This window comes from Hemitrygon akajei, chromosome 26, assembly GCF_048418815.1.
Source record: "Hemitrygon akajei chromosome 26, sHemAka1.3, whole genome shotgun sequence".
NCBI lineage: Eukaryota > Metazoa > Chordata > Chondrichthyes > Myliobatiformes > Dasyatidae > Hemitrygon > Hemitrygon akajei.
Genome location: NC_133149.1, coordinates 43,310,748 through 43,329,068, shown reverse-complemented (window position 1 = coordinate 43,329,068; position 18,321 = coordinate 43,310,748). Strand labels below are relative to the sequence as shown.

At 37.7% G+C, this 18,321-nt stretch overlaps 1 protein-coding gene across 9 annotated transcripts in view; it reads right to left on the bottom strand.

Annotated features, from left to right (window-relative positions):
* The window catches only part of LOC140716930 (centrosomal protein of 164 kDa-like), a 265,508-nt gene that overhangs the window by 43,892 nt on the left and 203,295 nt on the right, over positions 1-18,321 (bottom strand). For all 9 annotated transcript variants that reach the window (XR_012096388.1, XM_073030055.1, XM_073030054.1 and 6 more), the window contains 2 exons: positions 17,226-17,324; positions 277-399 (listed from right to left, as the gene is read on the bottom strand). Coding sequence is in view for 8 of the 9 variants with exons in the window: in XM_073030055.1 (XP_072886156.1) it covers positions 277-399; positions 17,226-17,324 (222 nt within the window). In the remaining variant the exon portion in view is untranslated. The remainder of the gene's footprint in view (positions 1-276; positions 400-17,225; positions 17,325-18,321) is intronic.

The following is an 18,321-nucleotide window of genomic DNA, read 5'->3' as shown; positions in this document are numbered from 1 at the left end:
ACCCTGTTCTTGTTTATTTCCAACTTATGAACAGTTTGGGTTATGAACAGTTCTCAGGAACAGAAGCTTGTCATAACCAAGGGTCTGTCTGTATACAATAAATAAGGACTGAGATAGGGCCACATGTTCAACAGGATTCACTTCTCTCAAATCCCAACCACTGATTAGATCCCGACTCTCAATCCAATTACTTTATTAGCAAATCCTGCACACATTAAACAGAATTAAAAAGGAACTTAATTCAAGTCCGGATGGTTGAAGTGAATGTTTTCTCACCTTTTCTTCATATTCCTCTCTAATTCTATCCATAGTTTGTTGGTGTTCTTCTTTAAGCTGCTCCAGTTTCCTCTCATGCTCTTTCTCCACTTCATCACGTTTTTCTTTCAACAAATTACTCAGCTACAATCACCAATGATAGCATAAAGCAAATATCAAACTGTTATCAACACAGTTTTTATGAAAAGACTCGAAATGTAAAAAGATTTATGGCAACTTCTGGTTAACAACACTTTCAGCAATAAAACTACTGCAATGAGCAATAAACTCCATGCAGAGCTAAACAAGGGAAGAACATGCAGGAACTCACAGCACATTTGAAAGTCAGCATCAAGTATCAATCAGTAAAACAGGCACCATTCTTATATAGGGACTGAACACCAGTCAAAATACCCAACCAGCACTATAAGCTTGCAGACTAGGCAGTATTTTTTGCATCTTAGCTGCCCAGTGTCTTAACTGAAATTTGAGATAACATTGTTTTATTGAAGTCACTAAATATATTTGTATTTCCTTGCCTACATAGGAGACCAAGATAATTTAACTGCCTTGGTCTTGGAAATTTTAGTTTTGAAACTTGAAAGGCAACAGCTGGAATAGGTGAACTCTGTGTATTAATTTCATTCTATTTGGTCAATCTTATGGAATGCTAAAGAATAGAAGGGAGTCAAATGTTTCCCATGCATATGCTGTTTTTGCAGCAAAACTCTGCAATTAGTCCAGCACGCCTCCTTTTCTCTTGGTTAGAAAACACATGGTTAGACTATTCAATCTAGTTAGGCTGCTGAATAAATTGCTGCAGTTTGTAGTCATGCTGGAGTTGAGGAGAAACATATATTGAAATAGAATGTTACATCTGATACAGTTTGCACCCTCAGGTATCTGAAGCTCAGCACAAACCATATAAATATTTTATATATTACTCCAAAAGAGTCCTGAGGGTGTTTCATATAATGGGCATGAAGATGAGAATGAAAAATTGTTATGTTGTTTTTCCATCTGAAGTAGCTAAGTTGTCCATCCCTCCCGTTCCGCAGGCAATTTACCCACAACCACAGGAGGTACAACATCTGTTCCTACATGTTCTCCCTCATCACTATTAAGGGTCCAAAACAGCCCTTCCAGGTGAGGCAGAGATTCACATGCACCACCTCCAACCTGTATTCAGTGCTCTTGAGGCAGCCTCCTCTACATCAGCGGGACTAAGCGCAGACTAATCACTTATCACTTTACTGAGCACTTGCGCTCTAGCCACAATGGCCATCTTCAGATTCAAATTTAGATTTATTTATTACCTGTACATAAAACATTCAATGAGTTACCTCATTACCTAAGGATGTGCTGAGGGTAGCCTGCAAGTGTTGCCACACATTCTAGCACCAACATAGTATGCTCACAAAGTTCAGAACACAATTGACAACAACAACAGAACAAAAGCAACTAAACAATAACTGCAAAACAACCCCCTCCCACATACCCACCCACTCACACACAGGCTTCTAGCCCCAAGATAGAACAGCTTCCATTGGACTTGTAGACATCGGGCATTCGATTTTCCCAATGGGCTCACAAGTTCACAGACCGAGGCTTTTGGTCATCATGTCTCAAGACTTCAGGACTTTCTGAATCTTCATTTCCCTCCCACAGCAACCTGCCTATTTCTTGCCTCCTCCATTGCTAGAATGAGGCCAAAACTCATATTCCGCCCATATAGTCTAAATCCAATGGGATGAACACTTGAGATTATCAATTTCAGGTAGCCTATTCCTTTCACTCTCCCCTACTCATCCACAAAGGACCTCTCACACACCCCCTTTTACCAAATTCCCTTATCACTCTCCTTTTCTCTATTGCCCAATTTCTCTCCTCATACATCCCACTCATTTCATCTGTCCATCATCAACATACACAACCCACTTGGTGCCCTATCCTCTCCCCTTTCCATTCCTATCTGCCCACCATCCTTCCCTTATCTGATTCCACTCATCACCTATTCTTATCAGACTCCATAAATTGTAACCTTTCTTGTGTCCATTTATCACCTCTTAGTCATTATTGCTACTTGTACCCTTCACTTGGTTCCACCTGCCTATTAACTCCTCTTCACCTGAATCTGCCTTGGCTTGTCAGGTCCCATCATACCACTCTCCCCTCACTTCTGCATACTAACCATCTCCTCTTCACATTCTGTCTTGACAAGGGTCTTGACCTGAAACATCGGCCCTCCCTTTTCCTCCACAGACTCTGCCTGACCCTCTGAGTTCCTCCAGCAGCTTGCTTTCATGCTTCTAAAGACTCAGGTGATGCACCATTGCTGGCAAAAAACACTGGGCAAATTCACAAGTATGGCAGAAAAATAAAGATAAAAGGGAACAGCTTATTTCATTTTTATTTATTGAGATACAGCACGGAACAGGTCCTTTCAGCCCATCGAGATGCGCTGTCAAAACCTCTGATTTAATCCTAGCCTAATCACAGGACAAATTACAATGACTAACTGGTACATCTTTGGATTGTGGGAGGAAACTCGAACACCCAGAGAAAACCCACGCATCCCATGGGGAGGACGTACAAACTCCTTGCAGAGGATGGTGGGATTTAACTCCAAACTCTGACACCCCAAGCCGTAAAAGAGTTGAGCTCTCCCTGTTTGTTGGTTCACAGTTTAATTGCTGATTTTTTTCCTTTTTATTTATTTATTTATTTTATTATTATTTTTTCTTCACTTTTTTTTAATCTCTGATTTTTTTTCTCTCCTCTCTGTAAATGGTTGATAACCTTCCTCCCCTTTTTTTCCCCCTTTCTCTTACTTTATTCTTCTATAATTTTTCGCGGGTAGGTTAGTTTTGGTTTTCTTCCGATTTTCTCTGTATTAAGTCTTGTATTTCTGCAGAAGATGTTCCAATTTGTAGTTATGTTTTCTAGTGCATAAACTAGTTACTATTTGCTATAGTATTTATACGGAACTGCTGTTAATGACACAGATCTGGAAGTTGTATTTGGGTTAATTTTTTTGGTAGAGCTAGCTGCTTTTTTTGGTAGCCGTCTAGTTTTGGGTTGTGTGGATGGGGTGGATTTTCCAGTTCCAACATCACTCACTGTATTTATTGTTTTTCTTTATTGCTCAGGACATGTTTATGTTTTGATTTTACGAATCTATGTTTACATTTCTGCTCCCAGACTGCTATTGTATTGCTTGACTTTTTATATGCATGCTGCCTTTTATGCATTAGTAATTGATAATGGCTAGTGCACTTAAATTCGTGAGCTGGAATGTAAAGGGATTGAATCACCCTGTTAAAAGGAGGAAGGTATTCTCACATATTAAACAACTCAAAGCTGACATTGCTTTCCTTCAAGAAACTCATATTCGTTGTTTTGATAACTCCCGGCTTCTGTCAAAGTGGGCGGGTCAGCATTTTCATTCATCCTTTGCCGCTAAAGCTAGGGGAATCTCCATTCTTATTAACTCAAATATTCCTTTTGAACTCCATAACAAAATATCTGATACAAATGGCCGTTTTATCATTGTTTCTGGTAAACTATGTAACACTAAAGTTGCACTAGCAAACCTGTATGCCCCCAACTTTGATGATGTTAACTTTTTTGAACGTTTTTTTTCCTCACTACCAGACTTAAACTCATACTCTCTTATACTGGGTGGTGACTTCAACTGTTGGTTAGATCCTAATCTGGATCGATCATCCTCTGTTACCAGATCACATACTAAATCTGCCTTAGCTATCCAATCGTTTCTCTCTAATTTTGGTATCTCTGATATATGGTGTTTCCTTCATCCTACTGAGAGAGATTATTCTTTTTTCTCACATGTTCACCATACCTTCACTAGAATTGACTATTTCTTACTCGATAACCAACTTATTCCATTTGCCCACTCTTGTGACTATCAGAGTATACTGATTTCTGACCATGCCCCAATTACCCTCTCTCTGAACTTTCCTGGTCTCCCTCAGAGGAATAAACACTGGCGGTTTGATTCAACTTTATTATCGGATGATGATTTTTAAAAATTTATTAAGGATCAGATAACCTTTTATTTTAACACTAATACATCACCTGAAGTGCCATCCCAGATTGTCTGGGATGCCATGAAAGCATATCTGAGGGGTCAAATAATCTCTTACACAGCAAATCTCAACAGAAGATCCTGTGCAGATCGATTAGACCTCATTAACCAAATTAAAGAATTGGACCAACTATATGCTCAAACTAAGAACCCTGAACTATACAAGAAGCGCGTTGAACTCCAAACTAAATTTAATCTTCTGTCTACTCAACCTGTCGAACGCCAACTTCTCGAAAGCAAGAGTCGCTTTTACATTCATGGGGATAAGTCTGGTAAATTTCTAGCCAATCAGCTGAGGCGTTCCAAAGCCAAACAACATATTACAAAGATCCGGAAGGAGAACGGAGACCTTACATCGGATCATTTAGAAATTAATGACGCATTTAAAAATTTTTATTCTCGGCTTTATTCCTCTGAATCTTTGAATGACAATATCTCTGTTGATCAATTTTTAAAGAATCTGAATATTCCTTCACTTTCATCTGATTTTAAAGCCAAACTTAACGCGCCTATATCATCAGAAGAAATATCTTTTGCAATTTCTGCACTGTCCTCAGGGAAATCTCCTGGACCTGATGGGTTCCCTGTAGAATTTTATAAATCATTCTCTTCACTTCCTTCTCCTCAGTTACTTTCAGTATTATCTGACTCGTTTAATTACGGCAAATTGCCACCCTCTTTCAATGAGGCATCTATTATTCTTCTACTAAAAAAGGGTAAAGACCCAACAGAGTGTTCCTCGTATAGGCTGATTTCTTTGCTCAATGTTGATGTAAAGATCTTAGCTAAAGTTTTGGCTCATAGCTTAGAAACCGTTATTCCCTCCATTATCTCTGATGACCAATCAGGTTTTATTAAAAACCGTCTCCCTTTTTTTAAACATTCGGCGTTTATTCAATATCTTATACTCACCTCCAACTGGGATTCCTGAATGTGTTATTTCCCTCGATGCGGAGAAAGCATTTGATCGTATAGAGTGGAACTACCTTTTTGCAGTCTTAGAAAAATTTGACCTCGGTCAAAGTTTCATCTCTTGGATCAAATTGCTGTACCTGTGTCCTACTGCTTCTGTTTTAACTAATTTTCAGAAATCCCAGGTATTTAATCTCAAACGTGGCACCCGTCAGGGATGCCCCTTAAGTCCCTTTCTCTTTGATTTGGCTATAGAACCTTTGGCGATAGCATTTCGAAATTGTCCTGAATTGACCGGGATTTGGAGAGGGGGAGTTGAGCATAAAGTTTCTCTTTATGCTGATGACTTACTACTCTTTCTCTCAAATCCGTCTACATCCTTACCGCTAATGTTTTCACTTCTTGACCAGTTTAGCCAGATCTCTGGCTATAAACTTAATTTACATAAGAGTGAACTTTTCCCAATTAATAAAGAAGCACAAGAACTAACATTTCGTGATCTCCCTTTTAAAGTAGTCCATAATCAAATTACTTATCTTGGAATTACAGTCACAAGGAAGTTTAAAGATCTCTTTCGTGAAAACTTTGCCAATCTTTCATATACTATAAAACAGAGTCTGGTACAATGGTCACCTCTATCTATGTCTTTGGTAGGTCGTATTAATGTTGTTAAAATGTATGTTCTCCCCAAATTTTTATACTTATTTCAATCTATCCCAATTTTTATTCCTAAATCTTTTTTTGATTCCTTAGACTCTATTATTTTGTCATATCTGTGGAAGAATAAGCGCTCTAGAATTAATAAAATCCATCTCCAAAAATCTAAAAAAGAGGGTGGCATGGCTTTACCTAACTTTCGTTTATATTATTGGGCAGCTAATATACGTTGTGCTACCTTTTGGTCTTTCTTCCACGGCCAACCCGAGTGCCCTAATTGGGTGGCAATGGAGTTGAGCTCCACTAAAGAATTATCTATCTCTGCACTTCTTGGCTCTGCACTCCCTAGTAGTCTGTCCAGATTAATAGCTAATCCTCTTGTTAGACACACTTTGCGTATATGGGCTCAGTTTAGGAAATGCTATGGTTTCCATGGTTTTTCCGTTTCCAGTCCTGCCGCACATAATCACCTTTTTTTACCTACTACGTACGATTCAGCATTCCATGTTTGGTATAGGAAGGGCATTAGACATTTTGAAGATCTTTTCATTGATAATCGCTTCGCTTCTTTTCAGTAGCTCTCTGTTAAGTTCAATCTGCCCAATGCTCATTTTTTTTTTAGATATCTCCAAATTAGACACTTTATTGCTCCTTTAATTCCTAACTTACCTGAAATGCCTGCGAAAAACGCTATGGACTTATTTCTTTCCATTAATCCACTAGGTAAAGGTTTAATATCAATTATTCGAGATAAATTAGCAGCCTTACGACGGGCCCCTGTGGATAAAATTAAAATGGCCTGGGAGCAGGATTTAAATACCTCCTTATCCGATGAGAGCTGGGACTCGATTCTCAAATCGGTTAACTCAACCTCTCTTTGTGCTCGCCATTGCCTTTTACAGTTTAAGATTGTTCATAGAGCCCATATGTCTAAATCTAAACTATCTCGATTCTACCCTAACATTAGTCCGCTCTGTGATAAATGCAAGAGGGGCGTGGCCTCTCTCATCCATATGTACTGGTTCTGTCCTAGCTTGGAGAAATTTTGGAAAGATGTCTTCACTACGCTATCGTGTGTTCTGAATCAGCACCTAGAACCACCCCCTTAATTGCTTTGTTCGGTTTCTGGGGCGAGACAGATTTACGTCTGAGTCCGACCAAATGCCGAATATTATCTTTTGCCTCCCTCCTGGCTAGACGCTTGATCCTCCTTAGATGGAGAGATGTTGCCCCGCCCACTCATGCTCAATGGCTTAATGACATTATGGCCTGCTTGGACCTCGAAAAAATTCATTATTCAGTTCTTAATTCGGATCTAAAGATCCATAAGGTCTGGGGACCTTTTATCGAGTACTTTCATAACCTTCCTCTTGACTAGGGTTTTTTTTTCTTTTCGGTCCCTTGCTTTCAGCTCCCTTTTTTTCCTGGTAGTACGCATTATTATCCTCTGTTGCTAAGTGTATTCACAGTCTGGGAGTTTGATTGTCCTGATTTATACTCTCTATATTATGTTGTGGTTGGTCTGGAGTTGTTTTTTTTTTGTGTTGTGGGGCTTGGGGAGGATACTAAGCTTACTTGTCTTCAATTTAGGTGCTTTTTTGTCAAATTCTCTTCCTTTGTAGCATATTGTCATTGTATGCTTAATTTTGCACTGTATTAATGTTCTTCATTGGGATTTGGGGTTTTTAATTTGTAAAATGTATAGAAAAACTAATTAAAAAATGATTTAAAAAGAGTTGAGCTAACCACTATGCACGAACAGAAACAATTATGCAGATGACGTGGAAGTTGGTGGTGGTGTGGATCGTGTGGAAGGTTGTCATAGGTTACATTGGGATACTAACAAGATGGGCTGAGAAGTGGCAGATGGAGTTCAATCCAGAAAAGTGAGAAGTGATACACTTTGGAAGGTCAAACTTGAAGGCAGAATACAGGGTTAATGGCAGGATTCTCAGCAGTGTGGAGGAACAGAGGGATCTTGGGGTCCACATCCATAGATTCCTCAAAGTTACTGTGCAAGTTGATAGAGTTGTTAAGAAGGCAACGGTGTGTTGGCCTTCACTGGACAGGAGACTGAATTCAAGAGCCGCGAGGTAATGTTACCTCTCTATAAATCCATGGTTAGACCACACTTGGAATTCTAGTCGTCTCATTACAAGGAGGACGTGGAAATTTTAGAGACGGTGTAGAGGAGATTTACCAGGATGCTGTCTGGATTACAGAGCATGTTTTATGAGGGCAGAATAAGTGAGCTAAGGCTTTTCATTCTGGAGCAAAGGAGCTTGAGAGGTGAATTGATAGAGGTATAAAAGATGATAAGAGGCAGAGATAGAATGAACAGCCAGCATCTTTTTCCCAGGTGGAAATGGCTGATACGAGAGGGCATAATTTTAAGGTGATTGGAGGAAAGTATAAGGGGGATGTCAGTAGTAAGATTTTTTTATTCAGAGAGTGAAAGGCACATGGAACACATTGACAGGGCTGGTGATATATTAGGGACTTTTAAGAGACTCTCAGATAGGCACATGGATGAAAGAAAAATGGAGGACTGTGGGGAAGGAAAGGTTAGATTGATCTGGGAGTAGGTTCAATGGTTGGCACAACATCATGGGCTGAATAGCCTGTACTGTTACTGAATTGTTCTATGTAATCATTTTATGTTACTATTAATGCCAGGCAATTTAATCCTTGGGAAAAGTAACTGGGATGTGGACCACAGATTATACAGGAAATAGAAAAGGCATGTCAAAAGGGCAATGTTATGATAGCCATGGGAGATTGCAACATGCAGGACAATTGGAAAAATCATGTTGGAAATGGATCTCAAGACAGTGAGGTTGTTGAATGCCCAGGAGATGGCAATTTAGAGCAGTTTGTCGTTGAGCTTACTAGGGGATCAGCTATACTGGATTAGGTGTTATGTAATGAACCGGAGGCGATTAGGGATCTTACAGTAAAGGAAATAGCAGTATTTCAGTGGAGTAAAGAAAATTACAGTACTGTGAGAGAGGAGTTGGTCAATGTAAATTGGAAGGAGCTGCTGGCGGGGATGACAGCAAAGCAGCAATGGTGTAAGTTTCTGGGAAAAATGAGGAAGGTGTAGGACAGATGATATTATAAGAACGAAGAAATACACAAATGGTGAAATAGTACAGCCATGGTTGACAAGGGAAGTCAAAGCTGATATAAAAGCAAAAGAGAGAGCATACAACAAAGTAAAAATTAGTGGGAAGGTAGAGGATTGGGAAGTTTTTAAAAACCAACAGAGAGCAACCAACAGAATCATTAGGAGGGAAAAGAAGAAATATGAAAACAAGCTAGCAAACAATATCAAAGTGGATCGTAAAAGCTTTTCCAAGTATGTAAAAAATAAAAGAGATGAGAGTGGATATACGACTAGTAGAAAATGAGGCTGGAGAAATAATAACGGGGGGGAGGGGGCAAGGAGATAGCAGATGAACTAAATGAGTATTTTGCATCAGTTTTCACTGTGGAAGACACCAGCAGTGTGCCAGATGTTGAGGGAAGAGAAGTGAGTGCAGTTACTACGACAAGGGAGAAAGTACTCAAAAAGCTGAAAGACCTAAAGGTACATAAATCACCCGGACGAGGTGAACTGCACCCTAGAGTTCTGAAAGAGGTAGCGGTAGAGATTGTGGAGGAATTAGTAATGATCTTTCAAAAATCATTGGGCTCTGGCATTGTGTCAGAAGACTGGAAAATTGCAAATGTCACTCCACTCTTTAAGAAAGGAGGAAGGCAGCAGAAAGGAAATTATGGACCAGTTAGCCTGACCTCAGTGGTTGAGAAGATATTGGAGTCAATTGTTAAGGATGAGGTTATGGAGTATTTGGTGACACAGGACAAGATAGGACAAAGTCAGCATGGTTTCCTTAAGGGAAAATCTTGCCTGGTGAACCTGTTGGAATTCTTTGAGGAGATTACAAGTAGGATAGATAAAAGGGATTCAGTGGATGTTGTATATTTAGACTTTCAGAAGGCCTTTGACAAGGTGCCACACATGAGGATGCTTACCAAGTTAAGAGCCCATGGTTTGGGTGGGGGGTGGGAGGTCTTTTTCTAAATCTTATGGTTCTTATACTAGTTTTTTTTAGTTTTTTCATTTGGGCTGATTTTAAACTACAAAAATGTTCGCTATGTCGTCACTTCCGGGTCCGCCCCTTATTTTTATTCCTCTTCCGGGTGCATGAGTTCATAATTTGGTTAACCCTTTATATACCAAAGGGTTGATTTCAGAAATATGGCTCAGACCATTAATTTTATCTCTTGGAATACTAATGGCTTAAACCATCCGATTAAACGGAAAAAGATTTTCAAAGTATTCCAAAGACTTAATGCTCATATTATTTTTGTACAAGAAACTCATGTGAGGAAAGAGGACAATTATCGCTTTTTTAGGTTTTGGTGGGGTCAACAGTATTATTCGAATTCGAATGCGAATGCCAAAGTAAAGGGAGTTTCAATTTTTATTGACTCCTCTATTGCATTTGTCCAACATGATATCTTTTCGGATCCGAATGGTAGATTTTTGTTAATTACTGGCTTACTTTTTAACAAAAAGGTTGCTATGGTTAATGTTTATGCTCCAAATGTGGATTGTCCCGATTTTTTTAAGTCCTTATTTACTTCTTTACCTAATCTAAATGAATATAAGTTAATAATGGGTGGTGACTTTAATTGTTGTTTAAATCCTTTGATGGACAAATCTATATCTACTCAGACTTTACCTAATAAGCTGGCCACTTGTATTAACTCTTTTTTGACTGATAATGGAATTTTTGATATTTGGAGATTTTGGCATTCTAAGGACAAAGAGTTTTCATTTTTCTCGCATGTTTATCATTCCTACTCGAGAATTGATTTTTTTATTGACTCTTGTTTTATTCCATCGGTAATTGGTTGTAATTATGATATTATAGCCATCTCTGACCATGCTCCATTAAAACTTTCTATTAAATTTATGGATACAGCTTCTAATGCTAGACAATGGCGATTTGATTCTACCTTACTGCAAGATCCGGATTTTATTAAATTTATGAAGGAACAGATCGATTTCTTCTTTTCAACTAATTCCACGGATGATATTTCTTGCGGAACACTTTGGGACACTTTTAAAGCATATATACGTGGACAGATTATCTCCTATTCTGTTGGTCTGAGAAAACGCATTAAGATGGAAACTCTTTTATTGGTTGATAAAATTAAAGAGATTGACAAGAAATATTCGATTACTCCTAGCAAGGACCTTTACAAACAAAGGGTTGAACTTCAAACGGAACATAGTTTATTACTTACATCTTCGATTGAAAATCAATTAATGAAAACCAGATCTTATTTTTATATACATAGTGATAAATCGGGTAAACTGTTAGCTAGTCAATTGAAGAATGCTTTGGTTAAACGTCAAATTACTAAGATCCGTCAGCAGAATGGGGATCTGACAGTTAACCATGATGAGATAAATAAATCATTTCAAGATTTTTATACCTCCCTGTATCATTCCGAATTCCCTAATGATCGTAATACCATGTGTGATTTTCTTGGGAAATTGAATTTTCCAAAATTATCAGATGATCTTTCAATATTAGAAACTCCTATTACGGATGTAGAAATTAAAGGGGTTATTTCCTCTATGAATTCTGGGAAAGCACCAGGTCCAGATGGGTATACAGTAGAATTTTTTAAATGTTTTTCCGCTACTCTTTCTCCTTGGTTATGCAGGGTTTTTGAAGAAGCAATTAGATTGGGCAATCTGCCACAATCTTTTTATAGAGCTTCCATTTCTTTAATACTGAAGAAAGATAAAGACCCTACTGACTGTGCATCCTATAGACCAATATCTTTATTGAATGTAGATTCCAAGATCTTTTCCAAGTTACTGGCATCCAGGCTGGAGAAGGTATTACCCCAAATTATTTTGGAAGATCAAACCGGCTTTATTAAAAATCGCTATTCTTTTTTCAATGTTAGGAGATTATCGAATATTGTTTATACTCCTTCACATAGCACTTCAGAATGTGTTATTTCATTAGATGCGGAGAAAGCATTTGATAGAGTTGAATGGCCATACTTATTTTATGTGCTTGAGAAGTTTAATTTTAGTCCGACATTCATTTCCTGGATTAAACTGATATATCATACTCCAGTAGCCTTGGTGCTTACTAACAATCTAAGATCTCCTTTTTTTCATTTATTTCGGGGTACTAGACAAGGCTGTCCTCTTAGTCCATTATTATTTGATATTGCTTTAGAACCCTTGGCAATTGCTATCAGAGAATCACAGAACATTTTTGGCATTAATCGTGGGACAGATATACATAAGTTATCATTTTATGCATATGATTTATTATTATTTATTTCTGATCCTGAGAAATCCATTCCTGCAGTTTTATCATTGTTGGTTCAATTTAGTGATTTTTCCGGGTATAAATTAAATCTTAATAAGAGTGAATTGTTTCCTTTAAATAGGTTCCAATTTATGGAAATTTACCTTTTAAATTAGTTAATGACTCTTTTATTTACTTAGGGATTAAAATCACAAAAAACTATAAAGACTTATTTAAGGTTAATTTTTTACCCTTAATTGATCAAATTAAATGTTTGTTTACTAAATGGTCACCACTATCTTTATCTCTGATAGGTCGGAGTAATGCTATTAAGATGGTTATTTTACCCAAGTTTTTATATACATTTCAAGCTGTACCAATTTTTATTCCGAAATCTTTTTTTGCTAATGTTGATTCAAAAATTTCCTCATATATATGGCAGAATAAAAATCCTAGGTTAGGTAAAATATATTTACAGAAGGCAAAGAAGGAAGGTGGATTGGCATTGCCTAATTTTAGATTTTATTATTGGGCAGTTAATATCTGATATTTGATGTTAGTTAAAGGATTGGGATATATCTTTTAGCCCTCATTGGGTGAACTTGGAAATTAAATCTGTACAAGGATTTGCATTGGGTTCTATTTTAGGGACTTCTCTTCCCTTTGCTCTTTCTAAATTGCCGAAACGAATTGACAACCCGATAGTTAAACATACTTTACGTATATGGTTTCAATTTCGGAAATTTTTTGGGTTGACTCAGTTTGTTTTAAATATTCCTATTGCATCCAATTGCTTTTTTTATCCTTCTATTATAGACCAAGCTTATTCAGCTTGGAAGACTAAAGGATTATTACGATTTTCCGGATTATTACGATTTTCCGAATTATTTTTGGATAATTGTTTTATGTCTTTTGAGCAATTATCTAATAAATATAATTTGCCTAGATTTCATTTTTTTTAGATATTTACAGATTAGGAATTTCTTAAATACTGTACTTCCTACTTTTCCAAATTTTGTGTCTTCAGGTATTTTGGAGAATTTGTTTGAACTAAATCCTTTTCAGAAAGGGCTAATATCAAAACTTTATAATATAATTATGAAGATACGTTCAGAGCCCTTTTATAAGACTAAAAATGATTGGGAAAGAGAACTTAACCTTACTATCCCTATTGAGAATTGGGATAAAATTCTTCAATTAGTTAATACATCATCTATATGTGCTAAACATTCATTAATACAGTTTAAAGTTGTGCACAGGGCTCATATGTCCAAGGATAAATTGGCTCGTTTTTATTCCTATATAAATCCTATTTATGACAGATGTCATTCTGAGATAGCGTCTTTAACTCATATGTTTCGGTCGTGTGCACTTTTGAAAAAATATTGGAAAGATATGTTTGATATTATTTCTGCGGTATTGAACATTGATTTACAACCTCATCCTATTACTGCAATTTTTGGTTTACCAATGATGGACTCACTCCATTTATCCTCTTCCGCTTGTCGAATGATTGCATTTCTTACATTAATGGCTAGAAGATCTATTTTGTTGAATTGGAAAGAAATTAATCCTCCTACCGTATTTCATTGGTTTTCTCAAACTATGTTATGTTTAAATTTAGAAAAAATTAGAAGTGTTGTATTTGATACTTCTATTAAATTTGAAAAGATATGGAGACCATTTATTCAATATTTTCATATGATGTAATATGACCCTGTTCCAAGCCTATTTGTTTTTCCAGTTTTGATTGTATATATGTTGAGAGGATCGGAGTTGACGACACTGATGATTTTCTATTGTTGTGAGATATTATAAACAGCCCTTTTTTTCCTATTTTTTCTTTTTCTCTTGTTTTTTTTCTTTATTAGTTATTAGATTAGGTTTTTTTTTGCATAATTTTTTTTCTTTTTTCTGTTTTTTTAAAATATATATTATGATATACCTAGGTTTGCCTTGTTTATTTGTATATTGTATCGTTCATGATTTGGGAATACTCATTTATACTGTAATCATTGCTTATGTATTCTCTCATGTTTAGTTGAAAAGTGTATGTTTGTAATCCCATTATCTATGTATCAATTTTATTTTGTTGATATTAATAACAATAATAAAAAGATTGAAAAAGAATAGAAAAAAAAAGAGCCCATGGTATTACAGGAAAGTTACTGGCATGGTTAGAGTATAGAGTAGGAGGCAGCAAGTGGGAATGAAAGGATCCTTTTCTGGTTGGCTACCAGTGACTAGTGGTGTTCCGCAGGGGTTGGTGTTGGAACTGCTTCTTTTTAGGCCGTATATAAATGATTTAGATGATTGAATAGATGGCTTTGTTGCCAAATTTGCAGATGATACGAAGATTGGTGGAGAGGCAGGTAGTGTTGAGGAAACAGGTAGTCTGTGGAAAGACTTAGACAGATTAAGAGAATGGGCAAGAGAGCGACAAATGAAATACAATGTTGGAAAATGCATGGTCATGCACTTTGGTAGAAGAAATAAACGTGCAGACTATTTTCTAAACGGAGAGAAAAGCCAACAACCTGAGATGTAAAGGGACTTGGGAGTCCTTGGGAGACTTGGAACACCTTAAAGGTTACCTTGCAGGTTGAGTCGGTGATGAGGAAGGCAAATGCCATGTTAGCATTCATTTCAAGAGGTCTGGAATATAAGTGCAGGAATGTGATGCTGAGGCTTTAGAAGGTACTGGTGAGGCCTACCTTGAGAATTGTGAACTGTTTTGGGCTCCTCATCTAAAACATGTGCTGGCATTGGAGATGGTTCAGAGGAGTTCACAAGGATGATTCTGGGAAGGAAAGGGTTATCATACAAGGAACGTTTGATAGCTCTGGGTTTGTACTTGCTGGAACTTAAAAGGATGAGGGGGAATCTCATTGAGACCTTTCGAATGTTAAAAGGTCTAGACAGAGTAGATGTGGAAAGGATGTTTTCCATGGTGGAGGAGTCTAGGACAAAAGGGCACAGCCTCAGGATATGATGGCTAATTTCTTTAGCCAGAGGATGGTGAATTTGTGGAATTTATTACCACAGGCAGCTGTGGAGGCCAGGTCGTTGGCAGTGCTTGATAGGTTCTTGATTGGACATGACATCAAAGGTTACGGGGAGAAGTCCAGGGAGTGGGGCTAAGGGGGGAGAGAAAGGATCAGCCGTGATTGAATGGCGGAGCAGACAAGAATGTTTAAACACTTCATTACGATATAACATATCAGTTCTCCTTCAAGGTGCAGTTTGAGGCCCTTGATAAAACGAATATCTATCAGATAACACACACAAAATGCTGGTGGAACGCATTTTGTTCGAAGGGTCTCAGCCCGACATGTCGACTGTGCTTCTTCCTATTGATACTGCCTGGCCTGCTGCGTTCTACCAGCATTTTGTGCGTGTTGCTTGAATTTCCAGCATCTGCAAATTTCCTCGTGTTTGCGTATCTATCAGATATTTGGGCTGTTACTGTTGATGTGGGCGGGCTTGGTGGTAATTCATAGTGCTTTGGTTAACATGAAAGCATTAGCTGACCTTGAGCTCTTCCCTGTGTATGCTATTTGTGTTTGGCAGTTTGCAAATGGTTCATTGGCCAACAAAAACAGAAAATGATTTGGACTCAAGAGATTCTGCAAATGCTGGAAACCTTGAGCAACACACACAAAATGCTAGCAGGTCAGGCAGCATCCAAGTGAATAAACAGCCAACATTTTGGTTCAAGACCCTCCATCAGGATTGGAAAGAGAGTAGAAGCCAGAATAAGGTGGTGGGAATAAGGGAATGAGTACAAGCTGACAGCTGCCCCTTCTCCTCACTTCCCTCTGGTTCCCCTCCTCCTTCCCTTTCTTCCATAGTCCTCTCTGCTGTCAGATCAGATTCCTTCTTCCTCAGCTCTTTACCACTTCCACTTAGCACCTCCCAGCTTCTCATTTCATTCCCCTCCTCCACCCACCAACCTTCCCCCTCACCTGGTCTTAGTTAGCACCTACCAGCTTGTATTCCTTTCCCTTCCCTCTCCTTACTGCGGTTTCTGCCCTCTTACTTTTCAGTCACGATGAAGGGTCTGGACCCTGAGTGTTGACTGTGCATTTCCCTCTATAGATGCTGTCTGACCTGTAGAGAATGATTTGGGCATTTCGACTTGATGGAAGAAGAACATGGACAATCAATGACAGTGACAGGTGCGAGAGCTATGTGATGTGATGTGATGATAACAATATCAACTTCCTGAACACATTGTGCAGATAAATGTCTTCCATCTCCCTCGTATGAAAAAATCCTATTTCACCCTGTCAATTGCTATTTTAGAGCATAGAGAGTATAAAAATAGGGTTGGGTACTAGTCAGTAGTGTATTACACACAAAATTGCAGTTTGACAGACAGGCCTGTATAAAGCCTAATTGGTCTGCGAAAACTAACCCCGGGGAGATGACCCAATTCTCATGAATTAATGTTGAAAACCCAGTATAAAAGGAATGGATGCGAAGCTATACAATACACACCAAATATCATTCCAGAGTTTGCAGATATTAATTTAAACATGACATTAAATATTATAGCTCAATAGTAGCTAATTGATTATGTAGTTGTGTACTCAAATGGAACTTAGTTATTAGAAAAGTAACATTTTGAAAGATATTTTCCTTAAAATAATGCTGAAAATCTGCTCAGATATTACCATACAAGGAGAAAACTGCTGGAGGAACTCAGCAGGTCAGGCAACCTCTGTGGAAGGAAATGTACAATCAACATTTCGACTCGAGATCTTTCACCTATAGTGCAGATGAAGGGTTTCAGCCTGAAACATCAACTGTCCATTTCCTTCCACAGATGAGGCTGCATGACCTCCAGCAGTTTGCATTTTGCTCCAGATTCCTGAATCTGCAGTCTCGTGCCTCTCTGGTAGTACCATCTCTCTATAAGAATAAGGAGAACATAAATTACTTACCTTTTGCTCATAGTCTGCAATCTGTTGTATTTTTCTCTGTGCTTTATGGAAATCTTGATTGTGGGCATCACTGATCTGTTTCTGGAGATTAGAAAGTGCCTGGGGAGAAGAATTGAATAGAAATTTTTCTGAGCATTCTCTACAAAATGACGTGTGGTTAACTTTAAAGTCACCCAAAAGTGCTTCAATTTTGTAAGGTGCTCTTGCAAAGTGATATTCAAATAGAGATGTGCATCCTATGAGCAACTTCTATTTTGTTGGAGGGCTAAGTATGATGGTTTTTGGGTTTTGCGCTTGGCATAGCAGCAATATTGGAGTACAAAATACAATTTTAAAAATACTCTGAATGCCAGAATTAAGGAGCTAATATAAAACTTACTGATAACCACTGTTGGCATTGGCATATTGCTCACCTGTTATTCTGTAAATTATCAGTGCTAAAATGCCATAACATTTCCACCATAATTAATTAGCTTTGCTTCAAGTTATTTTCACATACTGCAATGGATCCTTTTATTTTTGTAAGTCAATATTCAACAAAGAATATTGTTCAAAACCAGGGATGTAAATGCACTCAGCCGAACGGGCAAGCTGAATTAACATTGTAGATAAAGCAGAATCACCCTTGCTGTTCCAACAGTGTTTGCTAATTTAGTTTCCTTGTATTATGATGGTTAGTTATTTTTCCAAGACAATTTCCCTGAACTCATTAGCACTTACTATGGAGACAGATATAATGCACAGAACAAGTACAATAACAAGTCTATTTTTAATGGATAAAAACTAGTCATTGAAAATTCTGTACTTGATATTACATTTAATTGTACTGCATAGAAACCATTTATTCAAACCATGCGATTATTTACAATTTGTGTAAGTCCTCCAGCTCAAACATCTGATATTCTTGTATTCTCTTCTCCTTCCTATGTGCAGTAAACCCTTCTTTAGTGTGGTTAAAACAACCACACCATGTCTCAAATGCTAAATGTTGCTTAAATTCCTCCTTAACACTCAGTCCGTTCATTTTATCCTGGAATTACTTCCTCCAGATCTGGACACTGAAAAGAAGGAATATTTTCTCCACATCCACCCAATC